General features: G+C 39.9%; 1 protein-coding gene across 6 annotated transcripts in view; it reads right to left on the bottom strand.

The window, feature by feature from the left end:
• Positions 1 to 16,632, bottom strand: part of SH3RF1 (SH3 domain containing ring finger 1) — a 195,741-nt gene that overhangs the window by 45,270 nt on the left and 133,839 nt on the right. For all 6 annotated transcript variants that reach the window (XM_017970151.4, XM_035292667.3, XM_008992468.5 and 3 more), the window contains exon 5: positions 4,166 to 4,468. In XM_017970151.4, coding sequence (XP_017825640.2) covers positions 4,166 to 4,468 — 303 coding nt within the window. The remainder of the gene's footprint in view (positions 1 to 4,165; positions 4,469 to 16,632) is intronic.

Below are 16,632 nucleotides of genomic sequence, written 5' to 3'. Positions count from 1 at the left end.
ACTGATTGTGGGCCAAGTCTTCATTTGCATAGAAGTGCAACCCTGTAACTTGACATAAGCCTCAGATTGGTTGCTTTCCACAACTATTGATTGTGGGCCACTACTTCATTTATATGCGGTGAGTACCAAGTGGCCAATGGGAAACCTCTGGGGCGTATTTGGACTCAAGAAGATTCTGTATCCAGGGCCCTTGAGCCACTGCTCAGGCTGCTTCCACACTGTCTGTGTACTTTCATTTTTAACAAATCTCTGCTTTTGTTGCTTCATTCTTTCCTTGCTTCATGTGTTTTGTCCAGTTCTTTATTCAAAATGCCAAGTACCTGGACACCCTCCACTAGTAATAGACGTTATTATCAAGGAACCGCTGGGGCAGAAAAAAACTTAACCAAAGTACAATTTCCTGGGCCTGACCCTATGCATATTTGAGAAAGATTTCATTACTGATTGGCGTTTCTCTACAGGCGCAGAGTGGGAGTGAGAATAATTAGTGGTTAATGACCTCACGGTTTTGGGATAAGTTCCTTCATGTCTCTAGACCCCTGTGAGCAGCTGGACCAGAGGCTACTTGAGGTCTCTGCCATCACAAGCACTCCAGGGAAGCACTGACATGGGGAATCCTGCAAGAACCACTTCAATACGGGGCTGTTCCTAGCATTGCAGCAAAGGAAGAGACAAAGTCACCCAAGAATGACTAAAAGCAGAAGGACAAGAAGTAGAAGTAAACCAGTGAAAGGTGAGCGTGTCTAGAATAAATGCCCCGAACTGAGACAAACTGACTTTCTGCTGGGCTCACCCTTTCCTCATGGGACTGCAAAAATTAGTTGTCTCCTCTACAAGAAAGGCTAAGTAAAGCGGGGAAGAGCTGGGATAAGCAAAAAGGAGTTGGGGGTGGGGCTTCTTGCTTCCCCTGAGGCCACTGAATACAAAGATGCCACAGAAACACTGAATATTATGAATCACTCCTCTGGAGGCCAAAAAATATCCAAAGTATGGTCAGAGGAGGAGACAAAACATCTTGGCTGCTTGTACCATCATGTGCTTTTACACACATCAATCATGGACACTCATGCACATCTATCTGATCTGGCAGCCCACCTGGGCAGCACTGCCTGTAAGTAATCTTCTAATTTATGTTATTTGAAAGTTCAGCCATCACTCAGTAGTCACTAAATAGAATAGCAAGCAAGCCCTTTGCCTCCCTTCTTGTCCATTTCATCATCCTGCTGCCTGCGATTTGATGTGACAGTGACATCTCTAATTGCCATACAGAAACAAGGGTATGAGGCCCTATTCATATGGAGTAGACATGAGCTTGAAGGTGCCTAGGTCCCTGATAACTTTGTGGTACCATCACACCAGCACCCAACTGTCTAGATCTAGATTTCATTGGGATGAGATAAAAATGAACACTGGCCGGGCACAGTGGCTTATGCCTGTAATCCCAGTGTTTGGGAGGCCGAGGCGGGTGGGTCATGAGGTCAGGAGTTCAAGACCAGCCTGGCCAAGATGCTGAAACTCCGTCTCTACTAAAAATACAAACAATTAGCCAGGCATGGTGGCACATGCCTGTAATCCCAGCTACTCAGGAGGCTGAAGCAGAGAATTGTTTAAACCTGGGAGGCAGAGGTTGCAGTGAGTGGAGATTGTGTCATCGCACTCCAGCCTGGGAGACAAGAGTGAAACTCTGTCTCAAAAAAAAAAAAAACAGAAAAGAAAAGAAACTACAGGCAAAGGCTAACACGTGTAAGGAAAAGAAGACAGCAATCAGGTCAATAGCACGGAACAGATTCAGCAATGAGCCTCAGTGAAATCTATAGCCAGGCTCTTTGCTGGGCAGGGCAAAAGGAGAGTCCTGTTTTAAATGGTGTTACATGAGCCATTTCCCCTATGCACTGATCTCCATGGTTGGAAGAGTTTCTGCACGTCACAAATGCTACACATGCTCAATGCTCTATTGTGGGCTGGGGTTCCCTCCAATGTACACAGTGCCCTAGATAAGTAGTGTTTTCTGTAAACCTAGGCTGGAGAAACCAGGCAGCACTTCAAACACCTCCCAGCCTCTTCTAGAAATAACTTCTCCCTGAGGCAATGCTCTACCACTGAAAACAGAACCAACTGGAAAGTGGAAGGAGGGGTGGAATGGTTGAAGGGGAAACTTTGAGTGGAACACAGAAAGAGCCTTGTTTCCTGAGCTACTTGAACCAAAACAAAAATAGCTCTACTTTTAGAGTCTTCATTGCCAGCTCTGGTGTGGCAGCGTCAGGCATGCTCACACCTGAATGCCGAGCTCTCTGCAAAGATGAAAATGCCCAGTCTATCTTCTGTGTTTCCTCTCCTGACAAAAGAGTATTGTCCATCCTTTTAAAGCTATTCCCATTCTGAGGTGTCACTATCGTCGGCAGCTTGTCTTTTATTTCAAGACAATATCATTGTGCAAATGTTGCTAGGTTGCAAGATAAAAAGCACTGAATCAAAATGATTCAAATATCTCTTAGTGAATGGGCATCTTTACTAGCTCCCTCCTTCAGAACCTTACTCAAAAATCTTCAGTTCTGAACCTTTCCAGATTAACCTCACTTGGCACTTCCTACTGTGATCTATGATCCACGTCTATTTCTGACACTTGTATGATTAGTTCCATGTAAAATGGCATGGTTCTCCTCTCTACCCATTTGTCAAGTGACTCTTTCATCCAGCAAATACAGGTTGTGTGCTTTCTGTATGTCTGCCATTTGGAATATCATCAGTGAACAAAACACTTGCCTTCACTGCACTCATGTTCTAGTTGTGCGTGTGTGTCTTTATTTCTCTCAATAAAAGTGTCATGGCCATAACACCTAAAAAATGCCACAAAACAACAATCCCACAATCCCACTCAGAAGGTGAATGCATTTAACTTAAAACATGCAGTATGAATCTAAAGGAGCAGGGTCAAATAAATGAGGCTGAGGCTGTGGCTCATACTTGTAATCCCAGCACTTTGGGAGGCCCAGGCAGGAGGTTCACTTGAGGCCAAGAGTTTGTTACCAGCCTGGGCAACAAAATGAGACCCCATCTCTATTAAAAACAAACAAACAAAGAGGCTGAGAAAAAAATGGCAAGGATATAAAACACTGTATATAAAACATTTTCATTGTATCCAAAATAGGCACTTATTAGAATGTAAACTTTTTGAGGACGAGGACTATGTATTTCTTTCTTTTTAAGGGGACATAACTTCATTTTAATGTTTAAAGGAAAAAACAAAACCAACCCTAGCTATATGATGGAGTAGAATGTAAAATCTGCATGAATTTTTAAGATGAAACGTGAGACTTGAAAGCAATGTCTTCTGCTTGTGACAGGCTGCTTTGAACTAGGTTCTCTGAACTTTAAGCTAAGGAAAATACAACCATCACCTAAGTGGATAATGATAGCAGCCCTGTGGCTTGGGCAGCATTATAATTAGGCTTTTTTCGTAGTCCAGAATTAAAGCCTAACACAGCAAATTGTTATATTTTATATATCATGGTATACACAGTGCCTAGAAATGTCTAATAGTAAAGTGCTCAATAAATGTTTGCCAAATGAATGAATGAATGAATGCCCCAGTCATCCCATGTATTTTTACAAACCTAAGAATAATGTGTGGCTATTTTTTACATACCAGTCCAAAGTTGTAATGAACTAATGAGCTTAAAATATGTGAGGTCAATTTCTAATTTATATTAAATGTTTCTTTCTCTTCTTTCTCTGTAATTCTGGGAAGCCTAAATATTAAGGTAAGTTATATAGATACAAGCAGCTATCAACATTACAAGTTTGGACCATGGTGTCTTAAATCTGGGTGGAGATAAAGATTGGCAAGATCTCCCAAAGCAGTAATGTGAGAAGGTTCTGTAAGGCTGAGTGATTGCTTGGTGAAACTGGTAAGTATTATTTAGCTCATCTTGTAAGTTCTGATCTTTCCTTTGAAAATGATGGAGTAGTTAGTTCTAGGTTGATACACTCAAGTTAGCTTTCCCTTCTCCATTTTTCCACCTGCAAAATAAAGAGGTTTTGCTTCCCAGAAAAGCTACTATCTTCAGAAGTTCAAAATAAGTAATATTTGTCAGCTAGAGAGCAACCATGTTTGTGAGTTGATCCTTTTGTGGGTGAGCTCTTTATATAACACTTTAGGATTTACCTGAGAAGGGGCACTGCAGGAGAGCCCAGACAGCTCGCTGATCCGCGCAGCAGCAGTGGGGTTGCTGGAACTGATGAGGACAGGGGGGCTGATCTCCATGGAGTGGCGGTTCTGGGACGCCTGGGAGGACTTGTTGGCCATCGTGAGGGAAGTGAAGGAATGCCGCTTTTTGGTGTTCTTCTTGGTGTCGGAGTGCTTTGGGGCAGTGCTGCTCTGGGATGCTGCCGAGGAACATTCTCCGGCATCAACTCCTGGCACAGGAGGCTTATCCCATTCTATCAGCTGCTTAGCAGCCGAGTTAAACTGCAAAAGCAACCGCCAGACCAACACAAGAAGGTTAAACAATTTCCAAGAATTCCCTGAAGTTTATTTTCAACATGATTTTATCCAAACTTTCAAGTCACTACTTTAAAGTTTGCCTGTGCAGTGTCTGTTCGTCCCAGGTGAAATGTCTTTTCTCTCAGTATTGGAATTTCATTGTATCTATATCACAGGTAGACATTAAATCAAGAATAAACAATTCCATTGCAAGACTGAAAGAGTAAAAGACAATTTTATTAAGAATTTTTATATTGTCTGTTTTTAAAACTTGCCAATCACGTGTAAACCTATGTAATAAACCTGCACGTTCTGCACATGTACCCCAGAACTTAAAGTATAATTTAAAAAAAACTTGCCAATAACAAATGAACATTGTTTTCAGCTCACTGTAAAATTTCGAGAAGAGCAATCAGAGGGTATATTTGTCTGACTGGATACCCTGTTGCATAGTAATGGTTGGGTATTTGCTCAGAGCACAACTGAATAATAAAGAGGCAACTTTTGGGTTTGGTAAAAATGAACAAGAAGACAAATAATAAAACCATTCAAAATAGACCAGTGTACTTCTAAGTATGTTTAACTCCTACCTTTCTTTCTGTATTCTGGGAGAACCTCACAAAAAGCTGGTATAAATTCTTCACATGTTTATTGTCATGTTATTGTATCAGTTATTGTCCTGTGTGCACAAACTTTCAATAATAACAGGATAAGACATGAAATTCAAGTTCTGTTGGCAAGCTAACTTCGCCTATCTCAAAAGCCCCAGTGTAAAGTAAGAGTACCAGGGGTCAAAATCTGTGCACTCCACTGATACTATCAGCAAGAAAGGAAAGAACACAAGCCTTTTGTTTCTCCTAGGGTAAAATAAAACATTTCCGGAAAGCTTCAATGACAGCAAGCTGCATATAACTTACCTAGATATTACAGTAATGGGAAACATAGCTTAACCTCTCATAAAAAAAATTGAGATGCAAAATAATAACTTTTAAAAGGTAACAGATATAATATTAAGGAAAACAGTGATTTTTCTATCTCAGCATTACATATTGGGCACTTCACAAATGCCCTTATATAAAATAACATCATGTACTATTTTTCCCACCTAAATTGTTTGGACTATATCTTCTCATCCTATGGATAAGTCCCTCCTACTCGGACAATAGAAACCCTGTCAGTCAATATTTTATGAAATGAACTTGCTTTGGAACAACTGGTTCCTCACAAAGCTGTGTTAACTGGAGCTCAGCAGTCACTACTTCTATAAAGGATGACAAATTGACTGACAATTTGTTCCGAAAGCTCCTAGGGAACTCAAATTCAAGTGGCTTGTCTAGTCTAAAAATAGTAGGATAAACCTTTATCAAACATGACCATATCTCTTCTTCAGACTTTAAGAAGTTTCTACATGTGCTAATCTTTCAGAAATAATAGGCAGTAATGACAGAGTAACACCTGTCAAAGCCTGAAGTACCAATGGCTGGAGAAAGGATCATGAAGACTTCTGTGGTATGTGTTTAGGGATGAAGGAATGAGGTGCTGTGAAAGGGTAGCCCTATTCAGAGCACTGTCATGGCATTTGGCCAGAAGACTCAGAATTTACAAATCCTTTCTTAGTCTAGCTGTCCCACCTTGAGTGGTCCCCAAGAGAATAAGAAGCCCAAATGAAGCAAAGCAATGTTTTATATTATGGTGGCGGCAGCCCAAAACTCACTGTAGAGCTCTAATAAACTGCAGTGAACCATGGAGGGGTAGGGCTCTTTCCTACACAGGCTGGGTGTAAGGAGCCTGGAAACCAAGCAAATTAAAAAGCTACTTCATCACCCCATCCCAAACACAACACCCTCATGAAATGAAGGGCCAGCACACCAGGCAATGCTGGAGAAAAAGGAACCAGAGAATGTCTTTTTCCACAATAAGCTTATTTAGACACCTAGAAACAAATCTTCAAAAGTGCAAACCTAATCAGTGTGCTGGAGTCTTGACCCACTCAGCATCCTGTCCCACTGATTAAGAAGTAGGGGAAGAAGATGATAAGACTTCTTCACATTGAAGCCAAAAATATAAATAGAGAAGACTGTCATATCTATTCGATATCATGTTTAGATTAACTCTAGGGTCAAACAATAGGCTCCATTAGTGGTGCCTGTTTTGAAAGGTTCTGAAAAATTACATAGTCTCATCATGGTCATACTTGGCTGGCCAAGTGTCAGTTATATCTTTAACACTGTGCTAGCATTTCAGGTTTCCATATGCTGTGCTCTGGTATAAACATCTGAGGATTAAAATATTGTTCCCAATATTTCCTGCTGCTTTCTCAATAGAAAAATACTGGGTGCCTCCTTTGTGTCTTTCTTCATATCATATACTCTCCATTAAAATAAATACACATTGAACATCTATTGGGGGGGTGTTTGAGGGGGAAGGGTCTCACTCTGTTACCCTGGCTGAAGTGCAGTGGCACATTCATTGCTCACTGTAGCCTCAAACTCCTGGGCTCAAGCGATCCTCTTGCCTCAGCCTCCTGAGTAGCCGGGACTATATGCATCCAAAACCACACCCAGCTAATTTTTAGTAGCGACAAGGGCTTATTATGATGTCCAGTTGGTGTCAAACTTCTGCACTCAAGCGATCCTCCTGTCTCAACTTCCCAAAGTGCTGGGATTACAGGTGTGAGCCAGTGTGCCCGGACTCTGAGCACCAACTGTGTGCTGAATAATGTGCTCAGTACTAAGTATCTACAAATGCAGGAAAATGGTGTCTGCCCTTAAGGAGCTTACAAACAGGCATAAAAGTAACACAGTGCTTTCCATAATTTCTGTCTAGCTACTTTTGCTCAACGATATGCTTTCTGAGATTTATCCAGATTGCTCCAAGAGTCAGTAGTTCTTTCTTTTAAACTGCTGTGTAATCTTCTATTCTGTAAATATACTATAATTTATCCATTCTACTGCTGATGAACATGTGGGTTTTCTTTCCTTCTTTCCTGCCTTCCTTCCTTCCATTTAGATGGTGGCTATTAAGAACAATGCTGTTGGGAACAATCTAGTAAGTGTCGTTTGGTGGACATAAGCTGTCACCTGGATATTGGGTACATGTCCGGGAGGAGAACTGCCGGACCACAGGGTTGGATGCTTAGAAGCATGTATATGCAGGTAGACACATCCTGGAGTGGTATAACAAGCCAACTGGCAAGTAGAAGACCACAGTTCTAGGCCGGGCGCGGTGGCTCACACCTATAATCCCAGCACTTTGGGAGGCTGAGGCGGGTGAATCACGAGGTCAAGAGATCGATACCATCATGGCCAACATGGTGAAACCATGTCTCTACTAAAAATACAAAAATTAGCTGGGCATGGTGGTGTGCACCTGTAGTCCCAGCTACTTGGGAGGCTGAGGCAGGAGAATTGCTTTAACCCAGGAGGCGGAGGTTGCGGTGAGCCGAGATTGTGCCATTGCACTCCAGTCTGGGTAGCAACAGTGAAACTTCGTCTCTCAAAAAAAAAAAAAAAAAAAAAAAAGACCACAGTTCTAGTCCTAGCACATCCATTACCTAACTTTGTGGCCTTAAGGGAGCCATTTTACCTCTATTGTTCATAGCTTCCTCATCTATAAAGTAAGTTGGAGCCAGTGATTTTTAGGTCTCTTTTAGCTCTCCACACGTATCACGCATAATCTCACTTTAGATGGCCATGTTTCATTTTTCTGTTTTATTTCTATTCCCCTAAATAGCCTAGCATATTTTTTCTGCATTTCATTTTTATGCATCGACAGTAATATTTGTTAGCTAGATGTTGTCATACTTTAAAATTACTTGAGATTTCTTCTGAAGCAGCATAGATTAGTATTAAAAAAACATTGTTCCTTGCTTCTTTTATCGGTTCCAGAGAAAATCATAAAGTTAGGACTATTTGGTAGAGGCATTAAGTTAATTAGGCAGAAACATAAAGCAGCTTTTGTTGTAAGTATAACAACCTTTGTAACAATAGGAAAGCAAGAATCTGATAACTTTGAACAGAATTTCGATAAAATTCATGTATGAGCTCAGTAGTGTGAGCTTTCTGTGACATCTAACCATGACCTTTAATGTTAGGAGTGCACTCATCACCTGCAAAAGAAACTTTATCCTAAAATACCTTCTTCCAAGCATTTGGTAAGCAGCTTTGATGAGACTTAGGTTGGATATATGGTAAAATTCAGTATACTAGCGATAAAAGCAGGGACTCTCTAGTATTTAATACTCTTCAAATTCTTATGTCCCTTTTTGGAGAAGAGTCTAAAATGTAGAAAGAATGTGTTTTTGAGAGTTAACAGAAGTATAAATAAACATGAGATGAAATACTGACAAAAAATATCAATAATAACAAGGCAGCTTTAGAAATATTAAAGTAAACTTTTTGTGTAAGGTTGCCCTCTTTCCTAGAGAGAATATAGCTGTTTTTTATAGGTAGGACTTACAACTTTTTTAAAGAGAAAACATTTTTTAATGAGAACTAAGTTGAATAGTCACTATTTTATAGGAAGTTTTACAGATGAATCACTCTGTAGCTTTTGAGCACTATAGGATACAAACAGTATATCTGAGAAGAAATTATTTTAATTCACAACCCACTAGAGCAAACTTGTCCAACCCATGGTCCTCTACATGTAGCCCAACACAAATTTGTGAAGTTTCTTAAAACATTATGAGATTTTTTTTGAGTTTTTTTTTTTTGAAACAGAGTTTCACTCGTTACCCAAGCTGGAGTGCAATGGCATGATCTCAGCTCACTGCAACCTCCACCTCCTGGGTTCAGGCAATTCTCCTGCCTCAGCCTCCTGAGTAGCTGGGATTACAGGCACGCGCCACCATGTCCAGCTAATTTTTTGTATTTTTAGTAGAGATGGGGTTTCACCATATTGACCAGGATTGTCTCGATCTCTTGACCTCGTGATCCACCCGCCTTGGCCTCCCAAAGTGCTGGGATTACAGGCGTGAGCCACCGCGCCCGGCCTTGAGTTTTGTTTTTTTTTTTTAAGCTCATCAGCTATCGTTAAGTATATTTAATGTGTGGCCAGGACAATTCTTCTTCTTCCAGTGTGGCCCAGGGAAGCCAAAAGATTGCACACCCCTGGTATAGAACATCATGAAGTAAAAAGTAAAAGGCCTCCGACAGTTCCCCACATCTGTCTCTCCCCAATGCACTTCTCAGATGGATTTTCATTGAACAGTTTAAAACATGTCCTTCCATTTGCTTTCTATGTAGATGTTGTTATATATGTATCTACTTTATTGATTTTTAACACAAATAAAACCAAGCCATCCATTCTATTCTCTCATGAAACTATTTCATGAACATCTTTGCATATCAATATGGATAGCTTGATTAACATGGTATTCCATTTTACAGAGATGTTGCCATTTACTATGTCTTGGTATGCTTGTACAAGCCTATATATCCACAGGTAAACTCCTAAAGTGGAATTTGTTAGATCAAAGTGTAAGTTTAAAAATATTTTTTGATGAATATTGCTAAATAGCATTCTAAAAAGGTATCAATTTTTATCACCTCTAAAAGAGTACAGAAGTCCCTACTTCCCCAAGTTGTTAACAGTATTATCAAGGAGTATTACACTGTTTTAATTTGTATTTGTATTTATTGATGAGATTAAGCATCTATTTTCTTCTTTTAGGATTTGCTTGTTTCAATACTCCATCCATATTTCTATTGGGTTATTGGTATTTTTCTTATGGACTGACAGAAATACTTTTTTTTTGAGACAGGGTCTCCCTCAGTCATCTAGGCTGGAGTGCAGTGGCACAATCTCAGCTCAATGCAACCTCTTCCTTCCAGGTTCAAGCGATTCTCTTGTCTCAGCCTCCTGAGTAGCTGGGATTACAGGGGCACACCACCACAGCCTGACTAATTTTTGTATTTTTTTTAGTAGAGATGGGGTTTCACCATATTGGCCAGGCTGGTGTTGAACTCCTGACCTCAGGTGATCTGCCCACCTCAGCTTCCTAAAGTGCTGGGATTACAGGTGTGAGCCACTGCACCTGGCCATAAGTACTCTTTCTATATTATGTAAAGTGCTCTTTAACTTATATGTATATATGTGTGTATATATTTATATCTATTAAAAATAATGTTCTAATTTATTTTTTAACTTCATAGGTTTGCTATAGAAAAGTTTTTATTTTATGTGTCAAATTTATCAGTTTTTTTCCACTACTGCATCTTGATTTAACATCATGCTTTAAAAATCTTCTTATTCCACAATTGTTTTAAATAAGAAACCTACATTTCTTCTTAGTTTTTAAAATGTTTTCTTCTTTTTGTCCTTCCTTTTTACATTTCAGCCTGTGAACCATATGCCCATCTGGTTTTGCATAAAGAATAAGGTAGGGAGAGCACTTAGCACTTTGTTTCTCCACATGACTCAGCAGTTGTCCTATCATCATTTCAGTAACAGTCCATCTTTTCCTCGCTGGTTTGAAATGCCATGTTTTAAATGCAGCACTTCAACATTCTACTGCATCACTAAGTCCAGTGTTCCTTCTCCAGAAAAGTCAGTCACTTTGAAGAAAATCAGTGAATGAATGAAATGCTATGGAACGGAAATTCATGCCCATTTACATCCTCTTAGTAGACATGAAAATATTTTGCCTCCTATTATAGTCCTTTGCAAAATGCTCCATAATGGCAATGAGAAACTGGTATTCCCATCTGCCTCCTGTTCCTCCCTGCAATTTAGGTAACAAGGGTTTTGTTTTTGGATGACCCAAACATAAAAGCAAGCTCAGTCTTCATTTATAACACAAGACTTGCCCACAGATGAGGAATAACTAAGGACTGAAGGGATTACTCAAGAGTCTTTTGAAATTGATATGAAAGCCTCTCTCAGGTAACAGCTCCATTTAGGTCTCTGTAAATATTTGTTGAATTGAATAGAAATGTTTGTCTCTTAGCACTCTCAAGGGAAGGAAGTGCTGCCTCTAGCCCAACACTACGCAACTGAAATATAATATGAGCTGCACTTGGAATTTAGATTTTCTGGTAGCCACATTTTAAAAGACAAAAAGAAATAAGTAAAACTCATTTTAATAATATATTTCATTTAGTCCAATATATCTACACTATAATCACTTCAACTTGTAATGCATATAGAAAAGTGCTGAGATGGATACATTCTTTTTTTTGTACTATGTCTTTGAACCCAGTGGGTATAGAGTGATTCCATCCCACTCAGTCGGGATGAGTCTCACTGCAAGTTGCTCAACCCCAACATGTGCATTGGATGGCACAGCTCTGGACTCTCCACAGCTCCTGCAGGGAAAGAAGCTGCACTACAGGGTGGCTGAGCTCCCGAGGCTCATTAAGCACAAAGAATTTGCTGACAAAAGAAAAGAAGACTGAAATGACTCCCCTGACCCCCCACGGCCCACATTTCTGAAGCCTCCTGGGTCCTGAAGCAGTGCACTGGTAGCAAGTACAAGGGTTACTCATTTACACCATAGCACAGGGAGAACCATCGACTCCTCATTCAAGCCCTGCTACTTCCTGCCAAGGGAAAAGGATTTTCACAGTAACTGCCTGACTGCACTAGGTGAGGTAGGTGAAACATCAGCTACTTAGCTCCTCACTTACTTTCATTATCTTCACTTCTGTTGGCCTTAGCTGTTAAAACAAAATAAACTACAATTTTCTTGTTCAGGTTTCTGATTTTGAAATGAAAGGTGCAAAGAGAAGGTACATGTCATTAGAAGCCTATAAAGAATTTTAGCTTAGGTAGCTGAAAAAGGGACTGTCAGAGAAAACCACAGGAAAAGCCCTGAACTTCAAGCTGAAAGGTTTAGGTTAGAGTTAGGTCTTTGTCCTTACTGGTTCAGTAACCTTGGGTGGACCATAAATTCCATGGTTTTGGTTTCCCCAGCAGTATAAGATGGGAAGGTAACATCACCTCTACACACCCCAGGTAGAAATGGGCATGGGTTAAGTGCTCTGTAACATGTAAAGTGCTATATGAACACGAGTTATTCATACTATTCAGAGTCCAAGCTTACCATTAACTTGCTTTGTTGCCTTGGGCAAGTCACTTGATCTTGGGTATGCCTCCCATTTCTCATATGTTAACATGAAGCAGGACTTAATGATCTGTAAAGTTTTATGCCTAGGTGAAGTACAAATACCTTTTCTCAACCCGATACAAAAAATATCTCATTCAAAATGTTCAATAGGCAGAGACCTCTGTGTTGCCTATTGGGAACAGGGTCCTCAGGTATTCAGTGACCGGAATCAAACCTAATGGAGCCTTTTACTTATCCAAATGTTTTTTGAGTGACAATCAAAAGCCAGGCATGTATTAGATGGGAGAAAAGGGGAAACAGAGACACGCCTTCTCTGATTCATGAGAAAAGAGGACCTAGGAAACAGCACAGTGGATTAGGGGTAGGAGGCTCAAATTCGGGTGTCTGTAAAGCTCGGACAGGTGAAGTCCATGAATAAAGAAGGCCAGAGAACAACAGGGAGTGGCAGGCATACTCTAGTGAACTAGGGTCAACTGGAGAGTGTCGGGTCAACTGGGGAGTGTCGGGTCAACTGGGGAGCGTCAGCTCTCTCTCAGCAACTGTGTGGCAGGGTCAGCTGATTTTTTTTTTTTAAGGAAAGCTAAAAAGAAATTAGGCTTATGTAAAACCTCCTGAGTTTACAACTTAACTAATTTTAAAAAACACTCATAAAAGTCATGGGGATCATAGTAGTTGGTGATCTCTGATTAGGGAAGAAATAATAGAGAAGAAAACAGAAGGCGTAAGAAGAAAAGCAAAAGGTCCTCAGAATCTCAGAATCTACCAGAAAGAAGACCTTGCAAAGTTTCCCAGGCCAACCAAGGACCCAGAAATGAAAAAGGCACAGAGTTTCAGGTAGATTAAGAATAGTGTACTTGGCCGGGCGCGATGGCTCACGCCTATAATCCCACCACTTTGGGAGGCCGAGGCTGGTGGATCACTAGGTCAAGAGATCGAGACCATCCTGGTCAACATGGTGAAACCCCGTCTCTACTAAAAATACTAAATTTAGCTGGGCATGGTGGTGCAGCCTGTAGTCCCAGCTACTCGGGAGGCTGAGGCAGGAGAATTGCTTGAACCCAGGAGGCGGAGGCTGCAGTGAGCCAAGATTGCGCCATTGCACTCCAGCCTGGGTAATAAGAGCAAAACTCCGTTTAAAAAAAAAAAAAAAGAATAGTGTACTCAACCCAGCAATCCCCCTACTGGGTATATACCCAAAGGAAAAGAAATCATATTATTAAAAAGACACCTGTACTTGTATGTTTACTGCAGTACTATTCACAATAGCAAAGTCATGAAGTCAAATTCAGTGTCCATCAACGGTCTATTGGATAAAGAAAATGTGATATATATGCATTGCAGGATGTCATCCAGACATAAAAAAGAAAGAAAGAATTTCTTTTGCAGCAACATGGATGGAGCTTTAGGACATTATCCTAAGTGAAATCACTCAGAAAATCAAATGCTGCACTTTTCCACTTAGAAGTGGACATAAAGATGGAAATAATAGACACCGAGGACTCCAAAAGTGGGAAGATGAGCGGGGGTGGGGGGTGATGGTTGAAAATTTACTTACTGGGTACGATGTTCACCATGTGAGTGATGGGTACATTGAAAGCCCAACTTCACCAATATGTATGTAATACCACTGCAACAAACCTGTACATGTGCCCCCTGAATCTGCAATAAAAAACGTATTTTTGAGACAGAACAGTGGTTGATGTTATTGAGAGGACAAAATGACAAAAACAAGAGCTAAGAAAAGGCAGTTAGTAGCAAACAGGAGAAAAGTGTCAGAGACCAGAAGGGACAAAGGCTAATCTGGAAACCATTATTCTCAGCAAACTGACACGAGAACAGAAAGCCAAACACCGTATGTTCTCACTCATAGGTGGGTTTTGAACAATGAAAACAAGTGGACTCAGGGAGAGGAGTATCACACACTAGGGGCAGTTGTTGGGGGCGGGTAGGAGAGAGACAGTGGGGGTTGGGGAGGGAAGGGAGAGTGGAGAGGGATACCAAGGGGAGAAATGCCAGATTTAGTTAGCACCTAAAGTAAAATAAATAAATAAACAAACAAAAAGAAAGCAGAGATGGCGAGCAGGGATAAGCGACTGTCCTGAGAATTTTAGCAGAAGAAAAGAGGTAGAATCATAATTTGAGGGGAATGCAGTCAAGGAATAGGTTTTTGGGGAGAGTAAAAAGCTGATCATTTTCCTATATTGAAGGATAGCCAGAGGAAAAGGAATAACTGACACATGAAACATTAAAGATATAGAAGATGTGACCAGGTTCCTGGAGGATTAAAGTCCTGGGTGGAGAAGACAGCAACCGCAAATGAAGAGAAACACTTCCCAACTGTGAACAGGGAATGTGCACGCAAATGGAAAATTCAACCCTGAAAACTAAGGCTAAAGAGGTGAAGCAACAGATGTACAGTCTAATCATGGGGCTAGGGACAGAGACAATGGATAATTTTTAAATTGGTCTCAGTTCGCTTCACTGTGTTTACTGGATCTGACAATACATGAAGCTTTATACATATGTTTTGTTCTATTTCGCATTTGTTCACTGAATGCACAGCATAAATCAGAAATGTCTGTTGGTCAAAAGCATCATTCCAATGACAAATTTTATTTTCCACAACCTGATTACCAGATGTAAGGATACTATAAAAGAAATATACATGTATCTCAGGAGGTTATGAACATGGAATTGTCATTAATTCTAAGTAAAAATTTGTCAATGTGAAATGACACACTGACAGAAATTCCACAGTGATGTGTAATCAGTTAATAAATCAGTGAACATGTATTTTCTCTTCCCTGGATACTTAAAGCTTGTGTGGATGTGTATGGGGGGCAGGGAGGCTGGTGGTGATCACCAAGAAGGAATCTGGCACAGAAAGAGAAGACTGTACCAAGGATACTGACCATCATGACTTTGCACGTTTGTTTGAGATCTTCCTTCTCAATATATAAAGAAATTTTTGCCCCACAAATATGTAAAGCCTAACCGGCACATTACCACTAAATTTTGTCATAAAAAGCAATGTTGTTTTATAACGCTCAGGAAAAAAACCTTCCTAAAACATTCCATTTCACTCTAGAGAAGCCTGTTCCCACTGATGTAATAAAGATGCTTCTGTTCAAGCCATTTCTATGCCACACATGCACGTACATGCTGGACCAGTACAGAATATTCATTCAGTCTGTTTTACACAATATAAGACATAATACTTGATGAATTAAAACAAACCTATTTTGCTTATTAACGCTTTAGTTACTAGAAAAATTTAGAGCGTCTATAGCAATAAAATATTTAAATAATAAAAAATTAAAAGTTGAAAAGACATTAAAATATTATGATTTTGATTAGTTTTTTATTTTTCTTGTAAAAAAAGGCAACCTCAGATATTTAAAATTGTTGAGTAGTGACTTATTTCCAAAAATTAACCTTTTAGGTATTAGAACATGAAATATTTCATAATTAATTATGAAACATTAAATGCCCTATACACTTTTTAAGCAAAACTGGATAATAACAATGATTCTAACCCACCATTAGGAATGCTGGTTATGGAGTGTACTCTGAGATTAGGGCAGGGCAGAAGTCTAGGGAAGCAATGAACTGCTGGGTGGAGACCACAATTCCCTTCTCAATCCCTGGCTCTGTGTCCCCTGAAACAAGACATTTCTCTACAAAATGGTAAAAGCAATCAAATTATGGGTTAGCTACTACAGTGTTTATTAGATAGTCATAAAAACTGATGTTCAGTAGTACCACACTTATATGGAGAGAGGCAAAATCATGTGTAATATCATTAAAACATAAGGAGAAAGAATGGAAGGATATTTACCAAAATTATATGTGACAAGACTTAGGATTATTCATTTCCTTTCCAGACTTTCTGGAATATAATTATATTGTAGAAATAAAATCATTAAAAATATTCTTTACATAAGATATGGCTCTCAAGAAACACAGGAAAATAATAAATCATCAACAAACCTAACCAGCCAAGCAAGAATGGTACCAATGGGGTACTGTGGAAGTTCACAGGCAGGAGAGGGGGCTTTTTTGGTTCTGTTTCACAGAACTT

The sequence above is a fragment of the Callithrix jacchus genome, chromosome 3 (genome assembly GCF_049354715.1).
Source record: "Callithrix jacchus isolate 240 chromosome 3, calJac240_pri, whole genome shotgun sequence".
In the NCBI taxonomy this organism is placed as follows: Eukaryota; Metazoa; Chordata; class Mammalia; order Primates; family Cebidae; genus Callithrix; species Callithrix jacchus.
The sequence above is the reverse complement of the archived record's forward strand: the minus strand, read 5'-3'. Positions and strand labels throughout refer to the sequence as shown.